Genomic DNA, 18,363 nt, shown 5'->3' with positions numbered 1-18,363 from the left:
TCACCGTCCGAGCAATGACTAGTTTGTCTGACATGCCAGCTAAAGTAAAATGTCAAAGTTGCATGTTGTCATAATTCTAACCACTAGTTCTGTTTCATTCATTCACACTATATATTTTCTATAGGGAGATGACAAAGATGCTCCACCCAAAATACAAACCCCCAAACAGATCCAGTTTAACAGACACTGATCCCTGCTTGGTATGGGATTGAAAAGAGCAATCTGATCTCAGAGCTGAATAATAATTCATGATTATAATAATAATAATATAAAAGAAAATTAATGTTAATAAACCCGTTTGTAGTCTTTTTTTTCCCTTGCCCAATGAGAATCGATAAGAGAATCGATAAGGAATCGGATCGATAAGCAGAATCGAAAATGGAATCGGAATCGCTAAAATCTTATCAATTCCCATCCTAGTGGTGACATAGGAGTGAGTGAGAAAAGGATCAAATATTGGTGGTTAAGACTGAATAATGACATCACAACTGTTAATTTAAAATTAGTTATTCCTCTAAACCTGGCTTCAAATGCCCAAATTTTTTCGCGCTGGCGCCGTTCAGCCCTCAACAAAACCTGGTAGCGAGGACATTTTTTTTGTGGCCCTCTCTATCATCAAAGTTGCCCATCCATGGGTTACGGCATGACAATATTTGTTCGGCCCCCGGCAACAATCTGGGTTTCTCATGTGGCCCCCCATTAAAAAAAATAGTTGCCCACCCCTAAAGAAAATCAGTGCTGACCAATCAAGCCTCTAGGCAAAAATATAAATTACACCCATCCACATGTTTATCAACTAATTCACATGGTTGCAAACTCACTTTACAAACTCCAAAACTAAGATGCCCATTGTTATTGCCACACAATAGTATTAATCAGTTTATCTATCAATAGCCTAACCATATTAGAGTTTAGGAATAACTTGGGGAGTGGGAGACACTTATTTTAATTTACAAACACAGTTTCATACATAAGAATGTTTCCAAGCATCAACCAAAACAGCATTTCAATTTCAGTAAAAGGGAAATGATAAAATCTGGATTACAGCTTGTACTCGGTAAGATGGTAATGCGCACAACCACACCTTCTTTTAAGACCACGGGCGCACACCGCACAGATGAGCCCACCAATACACCAGAACTGTCTTCAAGCATCCAGCGCCAAGGCCGTGCCCCTTTTTAGGTGAAACCCACCATAGTAAAAGATGGTACAAGAAGTCGAAACCACTTCAAACAATATATTTAAAATGGTTTAATTTGATAGAGATATGCCGAAGAGTTGCTGTGTTGTTATAGTTTCACTAACAATAAATAATAATAAAAATGCGATAGAGTAGGGGTGACACCGTCAATGTGAACGATGCATGTAACCTGGTGGAAACTAGATACCGCGTTCATATAAGGCAAATACCTTGTGTCGATGTATCTTGCGCATATATATATTGCGCAATATATCTTGAAATATATTGTCATGTCATGGTGTCTTTGGGTCATTTATAAACAAAATTAATTCTGTTATTTTTCTATAGATTTTCTTGCTACTGCTATTTTACATTGAAGTCAAGGCGAGTGGCTTAGCTTGTGTTGTCCCCTAAAATGGGGCGCGGCCTTGATGTTTTGCAAATTCCCTGGATGTGCTGGTCTGGTCTATACTTGCCATTGCTTGCTTGCCATACTTGCTGGGTGTTAAATTGACCAATGCGTCGGTTGAAAACTAGCAATTACACTCGCACTCCTCCGTGCCTTTGGGTGGAAAATAAGAGGCCAGCGCATTTTTTGCTATGCTTGTGTTTAATGTTTATGTTCATTGATTGTGTTTTTGCTTGTCTTGCATAAGTTTATTCAATTGTATTTATTGATTGTGTTTAGTTATGCCCAATATCCATCAGATGTGGTACGGCTCTGTGCAGCTCTTGTAAAACAGCCTGAACAGACTCTCGCCCATGTTAATAGATGGGCAATACATGAGGTATGGAAGAAATATGCATCTGTACTATTTTTGCAGGATCCGCATTTGTCTGACAAGATTACATGGGTGTGGGTCTGTTCCAGCAGCCATACCTGAGCCGCACAGAGCTGGTGGACAGTCGCCTTTAGATCTAGCTAGACACATTCCCTGTAAAGTCCTTAGACACATGTTTGTGATTTAGAGCTATAATATAAATAAATCAAACATGAACTTGCGGATCTCTCTCGTTCAACTTTCCAATAAGAGTTCTCCACTCACTTCACTGATATATTGTGCTTATAAGCCAGGATTTAGATTTTGTCATCTATTGAACAGTATCAGTAATACTTACCTGAGAGTATCCAGTCTACAGTGTGGACTCCCCAGTCCAGCAGAGAGCAGTTTCACTCCTACATTCTGCAAGTCGTTGTTACTCAGGTCCAGCTCTCTCAGACTAGAGGACTGGGAGTTCAGAAGTGATGACAACTGCTGACAGCATTTCTCTGTCAGCTTGTTTTGATTCAACCTGACAAAATACATATTTATTAATTTGTTGTGTCACAGATCAAACCTGCCCACCCTTAAATTAACAGAGTAGAAATGAATACAACATAATACATTTGTATCATGCAGGGTTTATAACACAACACAGATTTTATTTGACCACAAATAAACCAGCATGCGATGATGTAGTTAAAATATATTGTTACACAAAGCCATAATACTCTGATCTGACCTGAGAGTCTCCAGTCTACAGTGTGGACCCTCCAGTCCTGCACAGAGCAGCATCAATTCTGAATCCTCTAGGTCATTGTTACTCAGGTCGAGCTCTCTCAGATTAGAGGACTGGGAGCTGAGAACTGAGGCTAGAGCTTCGCAGCTTCTCTCTGCCAGCTGACAGCCACTCAGCCTGAAGGAGAATTAGTGAAAAAGTAAGAAACAAAATCATGCAGGGTTTATAACACAACACTGATTTCATTTGACCACAAATAAACCAGCACGTGATGATGTAGTTCAAATACATTGTTACACAAAACCATAAGACTCTGATCTGACCTGAGAGTCTCCAGTCTACAGTGCGGACTCTCCAGTCCAGCACAGAGCAGCATCAATCCTGAATCCTTTAGGCCATTGTTACTCAGGTCCAGCTCTCTCAGATTAGAGGACTGGGAGCTGAGGACTGAGGCTAGAGCTTCACAGCTTCTCTCTGACAGCTCACAGCCACTCAGCCTGAAGGAGAATTAGTGAAAAAGAAACAAAATCAATAACATTGAAAGTATTTCTCTCCTGTATAAAATAGTGTCATCTATCTCTTATTAGGGCTGTCAAAGTTAATGCGATGATGTGTTAACACACATTCCTTTGAACACCACTATTCTTTTTGACCCGCGATTAACGCAGTCATGTTCTGTGATGTTTGACCCTTGGCCCGCCCCGTAGTTTGGGAAATCAGGAAGCGATGCAGTAACATTGTTGATGGCAAACAGAAACAAACCTCCGTGAGCAGAAATGGATAAAGAATAAGGTATTTTGAATGGCATGCTCAGCTTCAAAGCCCTGCCAGTTGGTTCTCTCAACAAGCCCAAAGTTGTTGAGATTTTACTGTCATTTTAATTTACTGTTGATGTGAATTAAGTTACCACCAGAGTACGTCTAGTCTCAAATACCACTGGCTGGCCAAGCACACAGCTGATGCAGAGAGCCCTCTTCCCCCTCGGTTAAAGACCAGCTGAAATGGGTCTCAGAGAGGGTCTGTGGGACATATCCAAACTGAAAACAGACATTGCTCTTGCTGAAACAGTGTAGAGTGGGAGTTGATGTTGATGGGGTAAGAGCCCTGGTAAATAATGATATTCCTGGAATGCGAGTTTAAAGAACCAGTTAAATGTCCTTAGCATTCTATATTAAATGAAGACATTACCATTTTATTTTGTGCGTTACATACTTTTTGGCCAAATATATGATCATTTATGGGCTAGAAAACTGCCCATTTAGGCACTAGGCAGCCATCTTGCCTGTTCAGAATGTTCTCCTCACAATGAAGATTGATTAACAGCTTTCATGTCGTGATATGATTATTTGAAATGGGGTACTAATTTGATAGTACTAAATGATGTCAGCAAACTGTAGATGAAAGTTATGAATGAACTCTTGATAAATTAACTCTTGAGGTGAATTTTTTTGAAAAGCCCACATGAATATTGTGTGCCTTAATAAGACAGAGGTAAAAACACTAATATTATGTCCATTATGTTATGCATTTATTTGTTGTTGTTTAGCAGCAGCATGTTAACTCTTTAATGTGTTTTCTTGTAGACACTGACGGCCACTGCTGTTTTGTTTTCTTTAGTTTATACTGTATGTACAGTTTTGGTTTATTTTGTGCTGTTCACTTCCAGCACTTCATGGCTTATGATCAGAGATGGGAAGTAACGAAGTACAAATACTTCGTTACTGTACTTAAGTAGATTTTTCGAGTATCTGTACTTTACTTGAGTATTTAATTTTCTGATGAATTTTTACTTTTACTCGTTACATTTTAACACAAGTATCTGTACTTTTACTTGTGTACATTTTCAAAACAGGTTCGTTACTTTTGTTTAAATGCACGAGAATGTAATTTAAAAACGAGTAGAAACGGGAGAACGGAGCAGAAGTAATAGACGAGTTTCCCAGCGCTGCTGATAAAAGCTCATTCCAGCTCCGCCAATAGTATGACTTGGCACTCCTCCGGGGCGTGGACAAAGAAGAAAACACGGATTTTCTCTGAGGGGAGACACACGCAGACATTAGGAGCCGTGCAGACAGCCAGCACTTATTAGCGCTCCTCTTTTTGCAATTCATTCTCTATAAGTACGCGCTTAGCGCGCATCTCTTTCAAGAAGCATTTCATCGCGTTTAAAAGCTGGCTGTGTTTTTTTTAGCGCAGCGCTCTGGGCGCTGAAAGCTGAGGAAAGTTTAACAGGAAAAGCGCCCTGCTCCTCTTCACTCCTCCCACCTCGAGTCTTCTCCCAGGAGAGGAGGATTTTCATCTCGCTGCTTCCAGAGTTGCCAATAATCTGGCTTTTCCAAGCGTTCTTTTTTAAATAACCGCATGGCCCCTTATGGTGTTGTTCTAACACATACATTCAGTTTGTGCACTGTCAACATTCAGCTAATATGGAATATGGTGGTGTTCTAACACCAGAGACAGTTCTGTCTTAATAATAAACCTTGAATTTGTGAATGTGATCAACCTGTGGACATTCAGTTCCTTATCCATTAGGTATCAGTATCATATCAGTCTCGAGTATTGTGATTCTGCACTTTGTAAGGGACACCTTGTATCCAGCATATTCATATATCATGGAAATATTAATGAGGGAGGACTAAATATGATTTTAATGGGGGGTTTTTGTGTGGAAAAACCATAGCACACTATTTAAAGTAGAGTTTTAAGATGTGTAAAACATTTGTAGGGGATCTTTTATCCTCAAATTATATTCTATGATGTGAGGTTCAGTCATTCAGAAAGATACGGTAAAAATACTTTTACTTTTACTCGTTGGGTACATTTCAGAGCCTGTACTTTTTTACTTTTACTTGAGTAAAATAATTGAACAGTACTTCTACTTTTACCGGAGTAGTTTTTTACACAAGTAACTGTACTTCTACTCAAGTACAGAATGTCAGTACTTTTCCCATCTCTGCTTATGATTAATCTTTTCCCCAAGAAGATAGTTAGGTAAAACTGTTGTAGCTAGCTCTGGTGCTAACTGGTTCTCTTTCTCTGTATGAGTGCTGTGGGACTGGGGCATGGCTGTTCAGTTGGTGGGGGGTTCAGTGATAGAGTCACCTGTGCTTCATACTCCTCCTGTACGTCTGTGGTAACTTTGCACTTTATTATTTGGATTGCATTCCCTTATTGATCTTCCCTCACCTTGTGGTGTGTGTGTGTGTGTGTGTGTGTGTGTGTGTGTGTGTGTGTGTGTGTGTGTGTGTGTGTGTGTGTGTGTGTGTGTGTGTGTGTGTGGACGTGGGGGGCTTGGTGAGTACTCTACCCCGGCCTATTTGCCATCCACCGTCATCATTATTCAGCACTTATTTTATATTGTAAATCATATTGCAGAGTATATTTGCATATGTATGTCTTTATAGCTCTTAATTGAATAGAATAATAAAATTGTTGTTCTACCATCTGTAAGAGCCAATAAATGTTGTAATCTTGGGGGAATCCTTGTCTCAGTCTATCATTTATGGTCACGTGTCAAAAAGGATATATGCTTTTACCTGGTTTGAGTATTAAACGGGCAGTCTACCCTAAATTGTTTTTAACGTGAATTCAGGCCTTGCCACACCCTGGCCACACATTCTTGCAATTTCAGGGAAAGGGGTTATTGTATCAGTGGCTGACGCAACTTTCTCAAAGTAATCTACTGTTAATATAACACCACCGACCTGGAACTATGGTCGGGAATTATGTATTAAAATCATGACAAACAAATTCTCATTTTTAAATCAAGGTGTGTGTTTTTTCTGCATTGTAGGCTAGCTGAAAATCAATGTGGCATTCTGAAGAGAGAGGAGAGAGCAACGTATCCGTTTGATTGACAGCTGGATAGGCTACTCGTGTGTGTGTGTGTGTGTGTGTGTGTGTGTGTGTGTGTGATAGATAGAACATGAGTATGGTATATTGTTTATTTATTTCACCTATTATTTATTCTATTCTATTCCATTCTAAACTATTGTATTCCATTCTATTTTATTTTATTCTATTCTATTCTCCCCTCCTCCTGGTTGAAGGAATTCCAGGAGACAAATTCATTAGTTTGTTGCTTTGGTTGGGTCGAAGAGTGGATTAGCATGTGTCCTCTGCTCACCGGGCAAGATACTGGTGCGCTCAAGGCAACGGGGCCTTTTTTAGCGCTAAGAGCTTGCTAAGAGTGCTAAGAGCTGCTCACCTCAGCCTGAGGTGTGGCATTCGACTGCCTTGCTCAGGGAGGAGAGGCCTGCACAGCCTGCCCAACCAGCGACGCCTGAGCCACCTAAGAAAAGATCAGCTCTCATGGTCTTCATCTGATGAAGAGGACTGTATTGAGAACTGTGTGGAGCGCTACAGGGCGGAGCCCACTATTGGCATGGAGGACTGTCCCCAGCAGTGGTGGTGCAAACATGAAGTACTTGGCAAAACCTGCTACATCCCTACCATGTGAGAGGTTGTTTTCACTGTCTGGACATGTTCTTCAGAAGTTCTTCAGAAGAAGTGAGCTCCCCTGTTGTCCCAAAATGTAAATAGGCTTGTCTGTTTGAGCAACTGGCTCAGTGCGAAGAAAGTAAAGGGGACAGCTCATGTACTGTGTATGCTGTAGTTGTTCTTGTCTTTGTCATGTTTCCATGTTCATTTTGTCTGGAAAAAAAGAGAAGGGAAGGAGGCTGGGTTGCTCAGCCTCTGCTGAACACAACAGAACAGCAGGAGAGAGCAGCATAGCCTGTTTTATCCAAATAAATGAAAGTATAGGCTATAGCCTAACTGCACTACATAGTTTGAGTCTAAGTTCTGTACTACACTCCCCACTGTTTCATGCACACTTTATTTTTATTTTGTTTTGATCCCACATAATAGAAGGGGATGATTTTGTGAGCCTTTATTTTCCCCATGTGAGGTTGGACACAATGACATTGTGTGAGATTATTTGTTTTAATTGTGAAGGTTCCAGGGAAAGATCTTTGAGTAATGGAAATTTTAGCTGAATAATGAACTTGTTACAATGTGTCTGTTGTTGTCATGCATGGGTTCCATTGTTTTCTGTGTGTAATGGCTGCGTAAAAACAGAGGTGAGTTAACTCGATTAAATATTTGAATCGTTTGACAGCCCTAACTTCTATTCATTTATCTACTTACACAGATTTATTGGATACTTTGACCACTGGAAGCAGCATCAGAAGAGCCTTCTCTGAAGCAGAGTATTTCTTCAGGTCAAACACGTTCAGCTCTTCTTCTGATGACAGTAAGATGAAGACCAGAGCTGACCACTCAGCTGGGGAGAGTTCATCTGGGTCGAGACTTCCTGATCTCAGGTACTGTTGGATCTCCTCCACTAGAGAATGGTCATTCAGCTCATTCAGACAGTGGAACAGATTGATGCTTCTCTCTGGAGAGAGATTCTCTTTGATCTTCTCTTGGATGTACTGGACTGTTTTCCGATTGGTGTGTGGCCTACTTCCTCTCTGTGTCATCAGGCCTCGTAGGAGAGGCTGATTGGTCTGCAGTGAAAGACCCAGGAGGAAGCGTAGGAACAAGTCCAGGTGTCCATTTGGACTCTGTAAGGCCTTGTCCACAGCAGTGTGGTAGATGTGTTTTACTTCAGATCTCTGGTGTAATACCATGGACGGAGGGGAGGTTAACTGTTCTTCACTCAGTAAATTAACACCATTGTTGATGAATGTCAGAAAGACATAAAGAGCCGCCAGAAACTCCTGGATGCTCAGATGGACAAAGCAGAAGACCTGGTCCTGGTACAGCCCACGCTCCTCTTTAAAGATCTGTGTGAACACTCCTGAGTACACTGAGGCTGCTGTGATATCAATGCCACACTCTGTCAGGTCGGCTTCATAGAAGATCAGGTTGCCTTTCTTCAACTGCTCAAAAGCCAGTTTTCCCAGAGAGAGAATCATTTTCCTGTTCTTTCGATTCCACGCTGGATCTGACTCGGTTCTCCCATGATACTTGACATTGCTCTGTATGGACTGAACCATGAGGAAGAGGATGTACATCTCAGTTAGGGTCTTCGGCAGCTCTCCTCTCTCATCTGTTCTCAACACATGGTCCAGAACTGTAGCAGTGATCCAGCAGAAGACTGGGATGTGGCACATGATGTGGAGGCTCCGTGAAGTCTTGATGTGGGAGATGATTCTGCTGGCCTGCTGCTCATCTCTGAATCTCTTCTTGAAGTACTCTTCCTTTTGTGGGTCAGTGAAGCCTCTCACCTCCGTCACCATGTCAATGCACTCAGGAGGGATCTGATTGGCTGCTGCAGGTCGTGTGGTCATCCAGAGGTGAGCAAAGGGAAGAAGTTTCCCCTTGATGAGGTTTGTCAGCAGCACGTCCACTGAGGTCGACTCTGTGACATCAGTCACAATCTTGTTCTTCTTGAAGTTTAGAGGAAGTCGACACTCATCCAGACCGTCGTCAAAGATTAACACAATCTGGAACTTGTCAAACCTGTAGATTCCTGCTTCTTTGGTCTCAGGAAAGAAGCGATGAATAAGTTCCACCAAGCTGAACTTTTTATCTTTCAGCAGATTCAGCTCTCGGAAAGTGAATGGAAATATGAACTGTATATCCTGGTTGGATTTGTCTTCAGCACAGTCCAGAGTGAACTTCTGTGTTAAGACTGTTTTCCCAATGCCAGCCACTCCCTTTGTCATCAATGTTCTGATTGGTTTATCTCTAAAGATATCGACACATTTGATCGGTGTTTCTGGTCTTGCTGGTATCCTGGATGCTGCTTCAATCTGTCTGATCTCATGTTCATCGTTGACCTCTCCACTCCCTCCCTCTGTGAGGTAATGCTCTGTGTAGATCTGATTCAGAACTGTTGGGTTTCCTGCTTTAGCAATCCCCTCAAACAAACACTGAAACCTCTCCTTCAGGTAAGATTTGTGTTTACGTTGGCAAATGGCAGCAATAGTTTCTGAATGAAATAACAAAATAATCAATTAGTGAATGAGTGTTACAGTAAATGTGATAATTTGTTAATGTTGATAAAACTGCAGCTCCTGGCATCTATTCAGCTCAGTGGACACATAGATCCTGAACGTGTTTCTCGCTCAATGTGAAAGGTAAGTGTTGTGTCGTTGTTTTCTCTTTTTTCATGTTTCTATTATCATGTGCAGCACGACACCACATTATTTGACCAGATTGTTCATGTGTGATTTTGCTCATTGACCTTCCAATCTTGTTTTAGACATGTCTGTATTTACAGCTGCAGACAGAAAGTCAGAAATGTTCAAAGATTCTTACTGCTCTGCAGACAGTCAGCCAGCTCCTCCTGCTTCATTCTCCTCAGGAAGAGCAGTGTGATGTCTAGAAAAGTCTCTCTGGTGCTCCTCCTCTGCTCTTCCTCCTCACCGTCCACCACCTCCTCATCCTCCCTCTGACTCTCTAAGCATTCTTGGGAATCTGCACTCAGAGCCCTCTGGAACGTCTTCAGCTCGTTCCTCACAAAGGTGACAATGTTCTCCTCAAGCAGCTGCAACAGAATAACATAAAAATCAAAGTTTCATAATAAACATGTGGAACACAACATCAAAACCATCATGCATAGTTTGAAAGCCTGTTGGTCTAGACTCTAAATATTCTAGCGTCGAGACAGCATTTTTGTTTTGCATTTCACGTAAACGGTAATGCTGTTAATTTACACACCATGAATATAGAGTCTAGGCCTGTTTGATGCTCCTGTGCAGACTGACCACTGAGAACCTCTGACATCTCCTGCTGAACTCTGTGAGAAGAAACAAAACAAAACAAAAAATCAGATATTAGGTCAAGGGTCACAATATGTTATATTATCTCTCTCTCTCTCTCTCTCTCTCTCTCTCTCTCTCTCTCACATGCTCTCTCTCTCACACACACACACACACACACACACACACACACACACACACACACACACACACACACACACACACACACACACACTTTAATTACATTATTTTAATTAAAGGCATGTCAACCTTAATGTCTGATAGAAGGGCTGATCGCTGGTTACTGAGCTAACGTTAGCTGATGCTACATGCTAATGTTAGTTAGTTACTCGCAAGCTAATCAAACTGCTGCTTTCCAATGAAACACAACTGAATGTGAGCGGTAGGCTAATGTTACTTGTTTGTAATACGGGTATAGCTGTTTGGCAGAGGGAGAAGAGGAGAGCCATGAACTGGTAGCATTGTTGAGGACGACGATGACGATGATGATAATGATCCGTTTTGTTGCCGTATTTGTTTTGTTTGTTCCAATCCGTACTCTACAATATTATATATATAAAGAACAGGCATGTTCAAAACTGCCTGTACCTACCTTCTTTTGTAACACTTTAAGTACTATCATACAACAAATAAAACAAATAACGGCAGTCCCAAATAGACGCTGGTCCCATATAGATGCCGGGTCTGGAAATACATTTTGGTAAATAAATGCCCGGGCTACTATTTGAAGTTTTACGGTAGATGTAAATGAAATATTCATTTGTTTCTGGATAATCCACACAAAAATAATTGTTTTTAGAGCGGTGAGTAGTTATTTTTCTCTTTCCAGTGACTTTCTTTGATATCTTTACTACTAATGGTACCACATATGAACTAGAGTTGAATAGATTCACTTCAATTTACATGTCCGGTACCATTTAAATACATATGAACTACATTTGAATAGAAATTGCTTCATTTTACAGATCCGGTACCATGTAACTACATATGAACACAAACATTTTACTGTATAACTATCGGTGCGATTACTACTGTGTAATTACTTTAGTGTTCATGTCTAATTACAAATAGTTCATATTATGTTGTTAGGGACCTAAATAAACGGTTACCCATCGCCAAAATTTAGCATGAATTTGAAGTGTTATTTAGCCCTCTTCCTGACGAGCTAGCTGCTAGCATGACATGGTTGGCACCGATGGATGCCTTAGGTCTTGTGGTTTCATACTGTATGATACCAGAAATTTCACTCTACTCAGCCTGCTACAGCCTCTGAAAGACAATAACAGGAGAAGTGACCAATCAGGAGCACAGCGAGAGAAAGGGTTAAAAATCGTAAGTGTTACAGGTACGTGTCGTGGCCCCCGTCATTCCTCTGCCCCCTCTTGTTTTTCTCTTTCTTTGATATATTTACAACTTGATTGATTTCATAAATACAATCTCATTGAATCATATTCCATCAGGTACTGTAGGCTTCCACTATACACAGTCCTCTTACTTTGTGTCTGAAGGTCCAGGTTCATTACTGAAGCATGGAGGAAGATCTTTAGACCGGTCACTCTTCATAGACAGACAGCTGGGTACTGGAGACTCTGCTCTCTGCCTGTGGTGCTGACCTCTGCAAACACAAATAATGTTTGATACATAATAATCATTAGTTCTAGTAAAAACACACAAACAATGCATTAGTTCTACACAAGTATGGAGGAGCATCTTTAGACCAGGCAGTCTTCAGACAGACAGCTGGGTATTAGAGACTCATTCAATCATCCATCAGGTAGAACTACAGCAGTGGTTTGCAGGCTTCAGGCTTGCAGCTTGTGTGTTACAAAATGCAAATGCACTTTACAATCCTCGTGTGTTACAATTCTGAAAATGTGAGCCTTAAAGCCTGAATTTGGAAAAACTCACTCGGGAGTGTTAGCATGTATGTGTCGCGCCACCCATCATTCCTATACCCCCCCTAACCATATCCCTCACCATAGGGGCATGCCCACCTCCCCCAAGTCCCCCCGCCCCTTCCACTATAAGCAGTCCTCTTACTTTGTGTCTGAAGGTCCAGGTTCATTACTGAAGTGTAGAGGAGCATCTTTAGACCGGTCACTCTTCATAGACAGACAGCTGGGTACTGGAGACTCTGCTCTCTGCCTGTTGTGCTGACCTCTGGAAACACAAATGTTTGATACATATCATCATTAGTTCTAGTAAAGACAGACAACAATGCATTAGCTCTACACACACACACACACACACACACACACACACACACACACACACACACACACACACACACACACACACACACACACACACACACACACACACCCACACACACACACACACACACACACAGATTCTTGGAATTAGTAGATACAGATGTGGATGAAATAATCGTTTGTTTCTGGCTAACATCATCCAAATAAACATTCATTTTAGTTGTTTTGTAGATCAGTGAAGTGTTTTTCTCTTTCTTTGATATCTTTACTAGCTTGATTTCATAAATACAATCTCATTGAATCATATTCCATCAGGTAGGCTTCCAGTATACACAGTCCTCTTACTTTGTGTCTGAAGGTCCAGGTTCATTACTGAAGTAAGGAGGAGGATCTTTAGACCAGTCACTCTTCATAGACAGACAGCTGGGTACTGGAGACTCTGCTCTCAGCCTGTGGTGCTGACCCCTGGAAACACAAATGTTTGATACATATCATCATTAGTTCTAGTAAAGACAGACAACAATGCATTAGTTCTACACACACACACACACACACACACGCACACACATCCCGATTTTTATTAGTAGATGTGAATGAAATAATCGTTTGTCTCTGGCTAACATCATCCAAATAAACATGCATTTTGGTTGTTTTGTAGATCAGTGACGTGAGCAGTTGATTTTCTCTTTCTTTGATATCTTTACTACTAGCTTGATTTCATAAATACAATCTCATTGAATCATATTCCATCAGGCTTCCAGTATACACAGTCCTCTTACTTTGTGTCTGAAGGTCCAGGTTCATTACTGAAGTGTAGAGGAACATCTTTAGACCAGTCACTCTTCATAGACAGACAGCTGGGTACTGGAGACTCTGCTCTCTGCCTGTGGTGCTGACCTCTGGAAACACAAATAATGTTTGATACTGTCTGATAATGTTTTGCTCCCCCGCCCAGCAGCAAAAAAACATCCCCACCTCACGGGAGCATACTTGTAATGATTTATACAGAAATTTAACTGTTTAAAAGTGAGATAATTGTCTGGTAGACGTGACCTCCCTGATTTCTAAGTTAAAACAGCCCCGAAATATGTTGGGGATGCAATTCTCGGCCGGGATGCGGAAATGTACTCTACACGTCACGTGTCGCAGACGCAAATTAGAGCCGTGCCAAAATCACCTGCGCCCCAAAATGCCTGCGCAAACGGGATTTGGGCGGTCTTAACTACCAGAATTATTCAGAGGTGTGGCCAGGCAAGGCTGGGCATTACATCAATCAAAATCAATCATATTCCCGTCTCACAATGGCTGTTTGCGCGAGGCATGCAATATGCTGTAATTCTCTCCATGCGTAATAGAGTGTACTCACTCGTGCGAGGACAGAGGGAGCTTATTGACAGATTGTCTGTGGTGCCAACGACCCTTCGGGTTATGGAGGTAAATAGCCTATGTCCATTGTCCAACAGGTTTTCTCAATTAATTTCCCTCTTTGCCATGTGATACAAGTTTCTCAGTGAGTTATAGTTGATTGCCTCACTGAATTATCTGCTAATACCCAATTTTAGCAGCATAATTTGATGTCTAGGCTGTGCGTAATGACATCTCCAAAAGGAATTCTACTTTGCACTGCCCTGCGCTGCACGGAGATTACGGGTGCGCTCCAAGAGTGTTTCCGCATAAGAGGTCCTTTTCAAAGCTCTTAGCGCAAAGTAATTGCGCGCTGCAGACGATAGGGTAACGCCATCTATCCCACCATTTTAGCGCTGAAACGCCTGCTTTGGCTTGTGGCAGCCAACGCCCAGTACAATTATCACAGGCATGCGCTTGTGTCCGACCCCAATTTGCATTGCGCACGGCGTTAAACGCAAACACTAAATTAGCGCTTTTGGGAAGATAGAGCCCTCAGTCTTCAAACAGACAGCTGGGTATTAGAGACTCATTCAATCATCTTCCATCAGGTAGGCCTACAGCAGTGGTTTGCAGGCTTGAGGCTTGCAGGTGTGTGTTGTAAAATGCAAATGCATTTTACAATCCTCGTGTGTTAGAATTCTGAAAACGTGAGCCTTAAAGCCTGAATTTGGAAAAACTCACTCAGGAGTGTTAGCATGTAGATGTCGTGCCCCCCATCATTCCTCTACCCCCCCTAACCATAGCCCTCACCATAGGGGCATGCCCCCCTCCCCCCAGTCCCCCCCCTTCCACTATACACAGTCCTCTTACTTTGTGTCTGAAGGTCCAGGTTCATTACTGAAGTGTAGAGGAACATCTTTAGACCAGTCACTCTTCATAGACAGACAGCTGGGTACTGGAGACTCTGCTCTCTGCCTGTGGTGCTGACCTCTGGAAACACAAATGTTTGATACATATCATCATTAGTTCTAGTAAAGACACACAACAATGCATTAGTTCCACACACACGCACGCACGCATGCACGCACGCACGCACGCACGCATGCACACACACACACACACACACACACACACACACACACACACACACACACACACACACACACACACACACACACACACACACACACACACACACACACAAATTCTTGGAATTAGTAGATAGATGTGGATGAAATAATCGTTTGTTTCTGGCTAACATCATCCAAATAAACATCCATTTTGGTTGTTTTGTAGATCAGTGACGTGAGCAGTTGTTTTTCTCTTTCTTTGATATCTTTACTAGCTTGATTTCATAATCTCATTGAATCATATTCCATCAGGTAGGCTTCCACCATACACAGTCCTCTTACTTTGTGTCTGAAGGTCCAGGTTCATCACTAAGGTCTGGAGGTAGATAACCTTTGGAGCGGTCACTCTTCATAGACAGACAGCTGGGTACTGGAGACTCTGCTCTCCGCCTGTGGTACTGACCTCTGGAAACACAAATGTTTGATACATATCATCATTAGTTCTAGTAAAGACACACAATGCATTAGTTCTACAGACACACACACACACACACACACACACACACACACACACACACACACACACACACACACACACACACACACACACACACACACACACACACACACACACGATGTGATGTTACATATTGTCACTTTCCATGTCCATCTGCTTCCTCCAGCTGGAGTTTTTGATAGTGACCATCCATCTGTCATAAATTGTTGCAGCAATTTTGGGGTTGATACCATTTGTTACACAGACTTGGTGCAAGATTTAATTTGAGAATTGAAAAATACCACACTAAGACCTTGAAGAACACCACAGGAAATCAATGATGTGAATTGGTGTCAATAACTTATCAATAACACTAGTGAAATACACGTCCCTGTGTGAGTCGCCATTCAGTTATATAATCATAAGTCATATAATTCTAATTTTTATTGACCCTGTAATAATTTGCACTATGTAGCTTTAACAATCCAGTAGGTGGTGGTAATGCAACACTTAATGATGTCAACCGCCATAAAACTCCAAGGAAGAACTAGATGATAGAGAGGTCCTGAACAGCAGATAGACAGGTCCTGACAGCAGATATGCAGGTCTTCTTGACAGCAGATAGACAGGTCCTGACTTGGAGATGAAATAGTCACACTCTTAGCTCCACAACTACCTCCAAAGTTTCCTTATCCTAGAAACTAAAGACCCAAATAGCCTGTATGTGAAGAGCAATAGCCTCATGCTGAAAAGGAGCAAGTATTAATTAAAACATGAACACACAGTTATTGTGATAGTGAGAACAACCTACTCCTTTCCAGAAGAAGGGTGGTGTGGAACATCAGTAGAGCCATGCTCTGAGGGCTCACTCCTCCTGGACTTATAGCTGGGCTGAGGAGAGCCTGGACTCTCCTGCTGGACCCTGGTACACAGAGAGGAGGCAAGTCAGACAGACACAGCAAGTGGACAACCAGAGACAATGACAGTGATGACAATAATAATAACAACAATAATAACAACAACAACAACACTAATAATAACAATAATAATAATACATAATAAAATAATAATAATAATAATAAAACCCTGGTACACTGAGAGGAGGCAAGTCAGACAGACACAGCAGGGTTGGGTATCGTTTGCATTTGAAAGATTCTGATTCTGCTTATCGATTCCGGTTCTCGATGATTCGCGATTCCGATTCTTTGAGGGACGGACTCAAAACAGGTCACATTCTTATTTCAAAGCAAAAACCTTACTTTTAAAAACCTTGACACAAGCCATATCCAGGCATTCATAATCTCAATTGACAGTTTAAGGAACATGTTTTGGTTGCTGTTATTATAAGATTAAATAATAATCTGCTCATTCTTTTTTCATTCACTGTGAAGAGACATGAAGGAAGTAAATCTATGGAACAACAGGCAGCATCACAGTAAGTCTTACAGTCCAGAAAGAGCACTAGTGTAGGTTTAGAAGACATTCAACTCCCATACAGCCACAGCAGCAGCTGGACAGACTCGTTGGTTTTACTGGCACATTACAACTGATGGAAACGATATAAGCAGAACTGAAATTCAACTTTTACGGGTACCCGTTGCTCTGCATTTTGGATTTGGTTCTAATTTTGGAACAGAGTTTTGCTTCCCAATCCTAAACCACAGCAGCAAGTATCCAACCAGACACAATGACAGTGATGACGACGACAACACCACCACCACCACCACCACCACCAACAACAACAACAACAACAACAACAACAACAACAATAACAAATGGCTGCCCCATTTCCACTCAATGTTTTTTCTTCTGTTCTCTAAAAAATGTGTAATTTTTGATGATCTAAGAATTAAAATTCTGCTACTAGTACTCATAAGTCTAGGAATTCACTCTGGATAAGATAGAGCCATTTCAAGTTTAAAGCTGGATTTATGTCTTAAACAGCTTAAAGAAAATAAGTTTCAATTTTCTGATGTGCTTCGTTCACCCAGCTACACACACATACAGCCCCCCCCCACACACACCCACCCGACCCACCCACCCACCCACACACACACACACACACACACACACACACACACACACACACACACACACACACACACACACACACACACACACACACACACACACACACACACACACACACACACACAGTGTTTCACGGATGCGGCTCTAACACCAGAGGGCACCAGAAGCAAATTAGGAAACTACTGTATAAAAATGTACAGAGGCCCTAAACTCAATGAATCTAAAATCTAAAACAACACGTAGCCTAAAGATTAACAGATAAACTAGTGTTGATAAATAAAGGTCTTGACCTGAAGAAACAGCCTATAAAAAATAACTTGTATCAATGTCCGTGTCAGAGGAAACAGGAAGTAGCCTAGTTTTTATGATGACATTTCAGCACATGGTCTTCTTCAGTGAAGTAAAAAGCAGCCTTCTTGTCTTGATTAAAGTAGGCTTTAAAGCCTTCCTGCTATTGACATGTTCAAACACGGCGCTGTTCACACACTGTCACTGTGTTCACAACCAAACACAAGCTGCATCTGTAGCACTGTCTTACAGTCACACAACACCGTGTTTGTTATTATAGCCTTACTGTACAATAGCATGGGAGCGTTACAGAACTCCACTCTGGAACCTGCTTTCACTTGATTGCATTTTCAGGCCCCAATAATGTAAACAGAAGGCCCGACATGACACAAGTTTGCCATTTTATGCAGGTCGTGTAAACTAGGCCTCAGACCAGTCTAGTCAGCCTCACCTAGGCCTAGATTAATACAGAATACAATATAATTTTACAATCATAAAATATCAT

The 18,363-nt window shown here is 41.6% G+C and overlaps 1 protein-coding gene across 1 annotated transcript in view; it reads right to left on the bottom strand.

The window, feature by feature from the left end:
* LOC310791599 (protein NLRC3-like) overlaps positions 1–17,147 on the bottom strand; it is a gene marked incomplete at both ends in the record, with an annotated part of 346,801 nt that extends 329,654 nt beyond the window's left edge. The window contains 7 exons of the mRNA XM_083653265.1: positions 2,300–2,473; positions 2,684–2,857; positions 7,829–9,620; positions 10,088–10,178; positions 10,352–10,430; positions 16,351–16,461; positions 17,134–17,147. Coding sequence (XP_083509391.1) covers positions 2,300–2,473; positions 2,684–2,857; positions 7,829–9,620; positions 10,088–10,178; positions 10,352–10,430; positions 16,351–16,461; positions 17,134–17,147 — 2,435 coding nt within the window. The remainder of the gene's footprint in view (positions 1–2,299; positions 2,474–2,683; positions 2,858–7,828; positions 9,621–10,087; positions 10,179–10,351; positions 10,431–16,350; positions 16,462–17,133) is intronic.
* Positions 17,148–18,363: the final 1,216 nt, after the last annotated feature.

Source organism: Poromitra crassiceps (genome assembly GCF_964638095.1).
Source record: "Poromitra crassiceps genome assembly, chromosome: 16".
In the NCBI taxonomy this organism is placed as follows: Eukaryota; Metazoa; Chordata; class Actinopteri; order Beryciformes; family Melamphaidae; genus Poromitra; species Poromitra crassiceps.
Note: the sequence above shows the minus strand (reverse complement) of the source record. Positions and strands in the feature narration are given on the sequence as shown.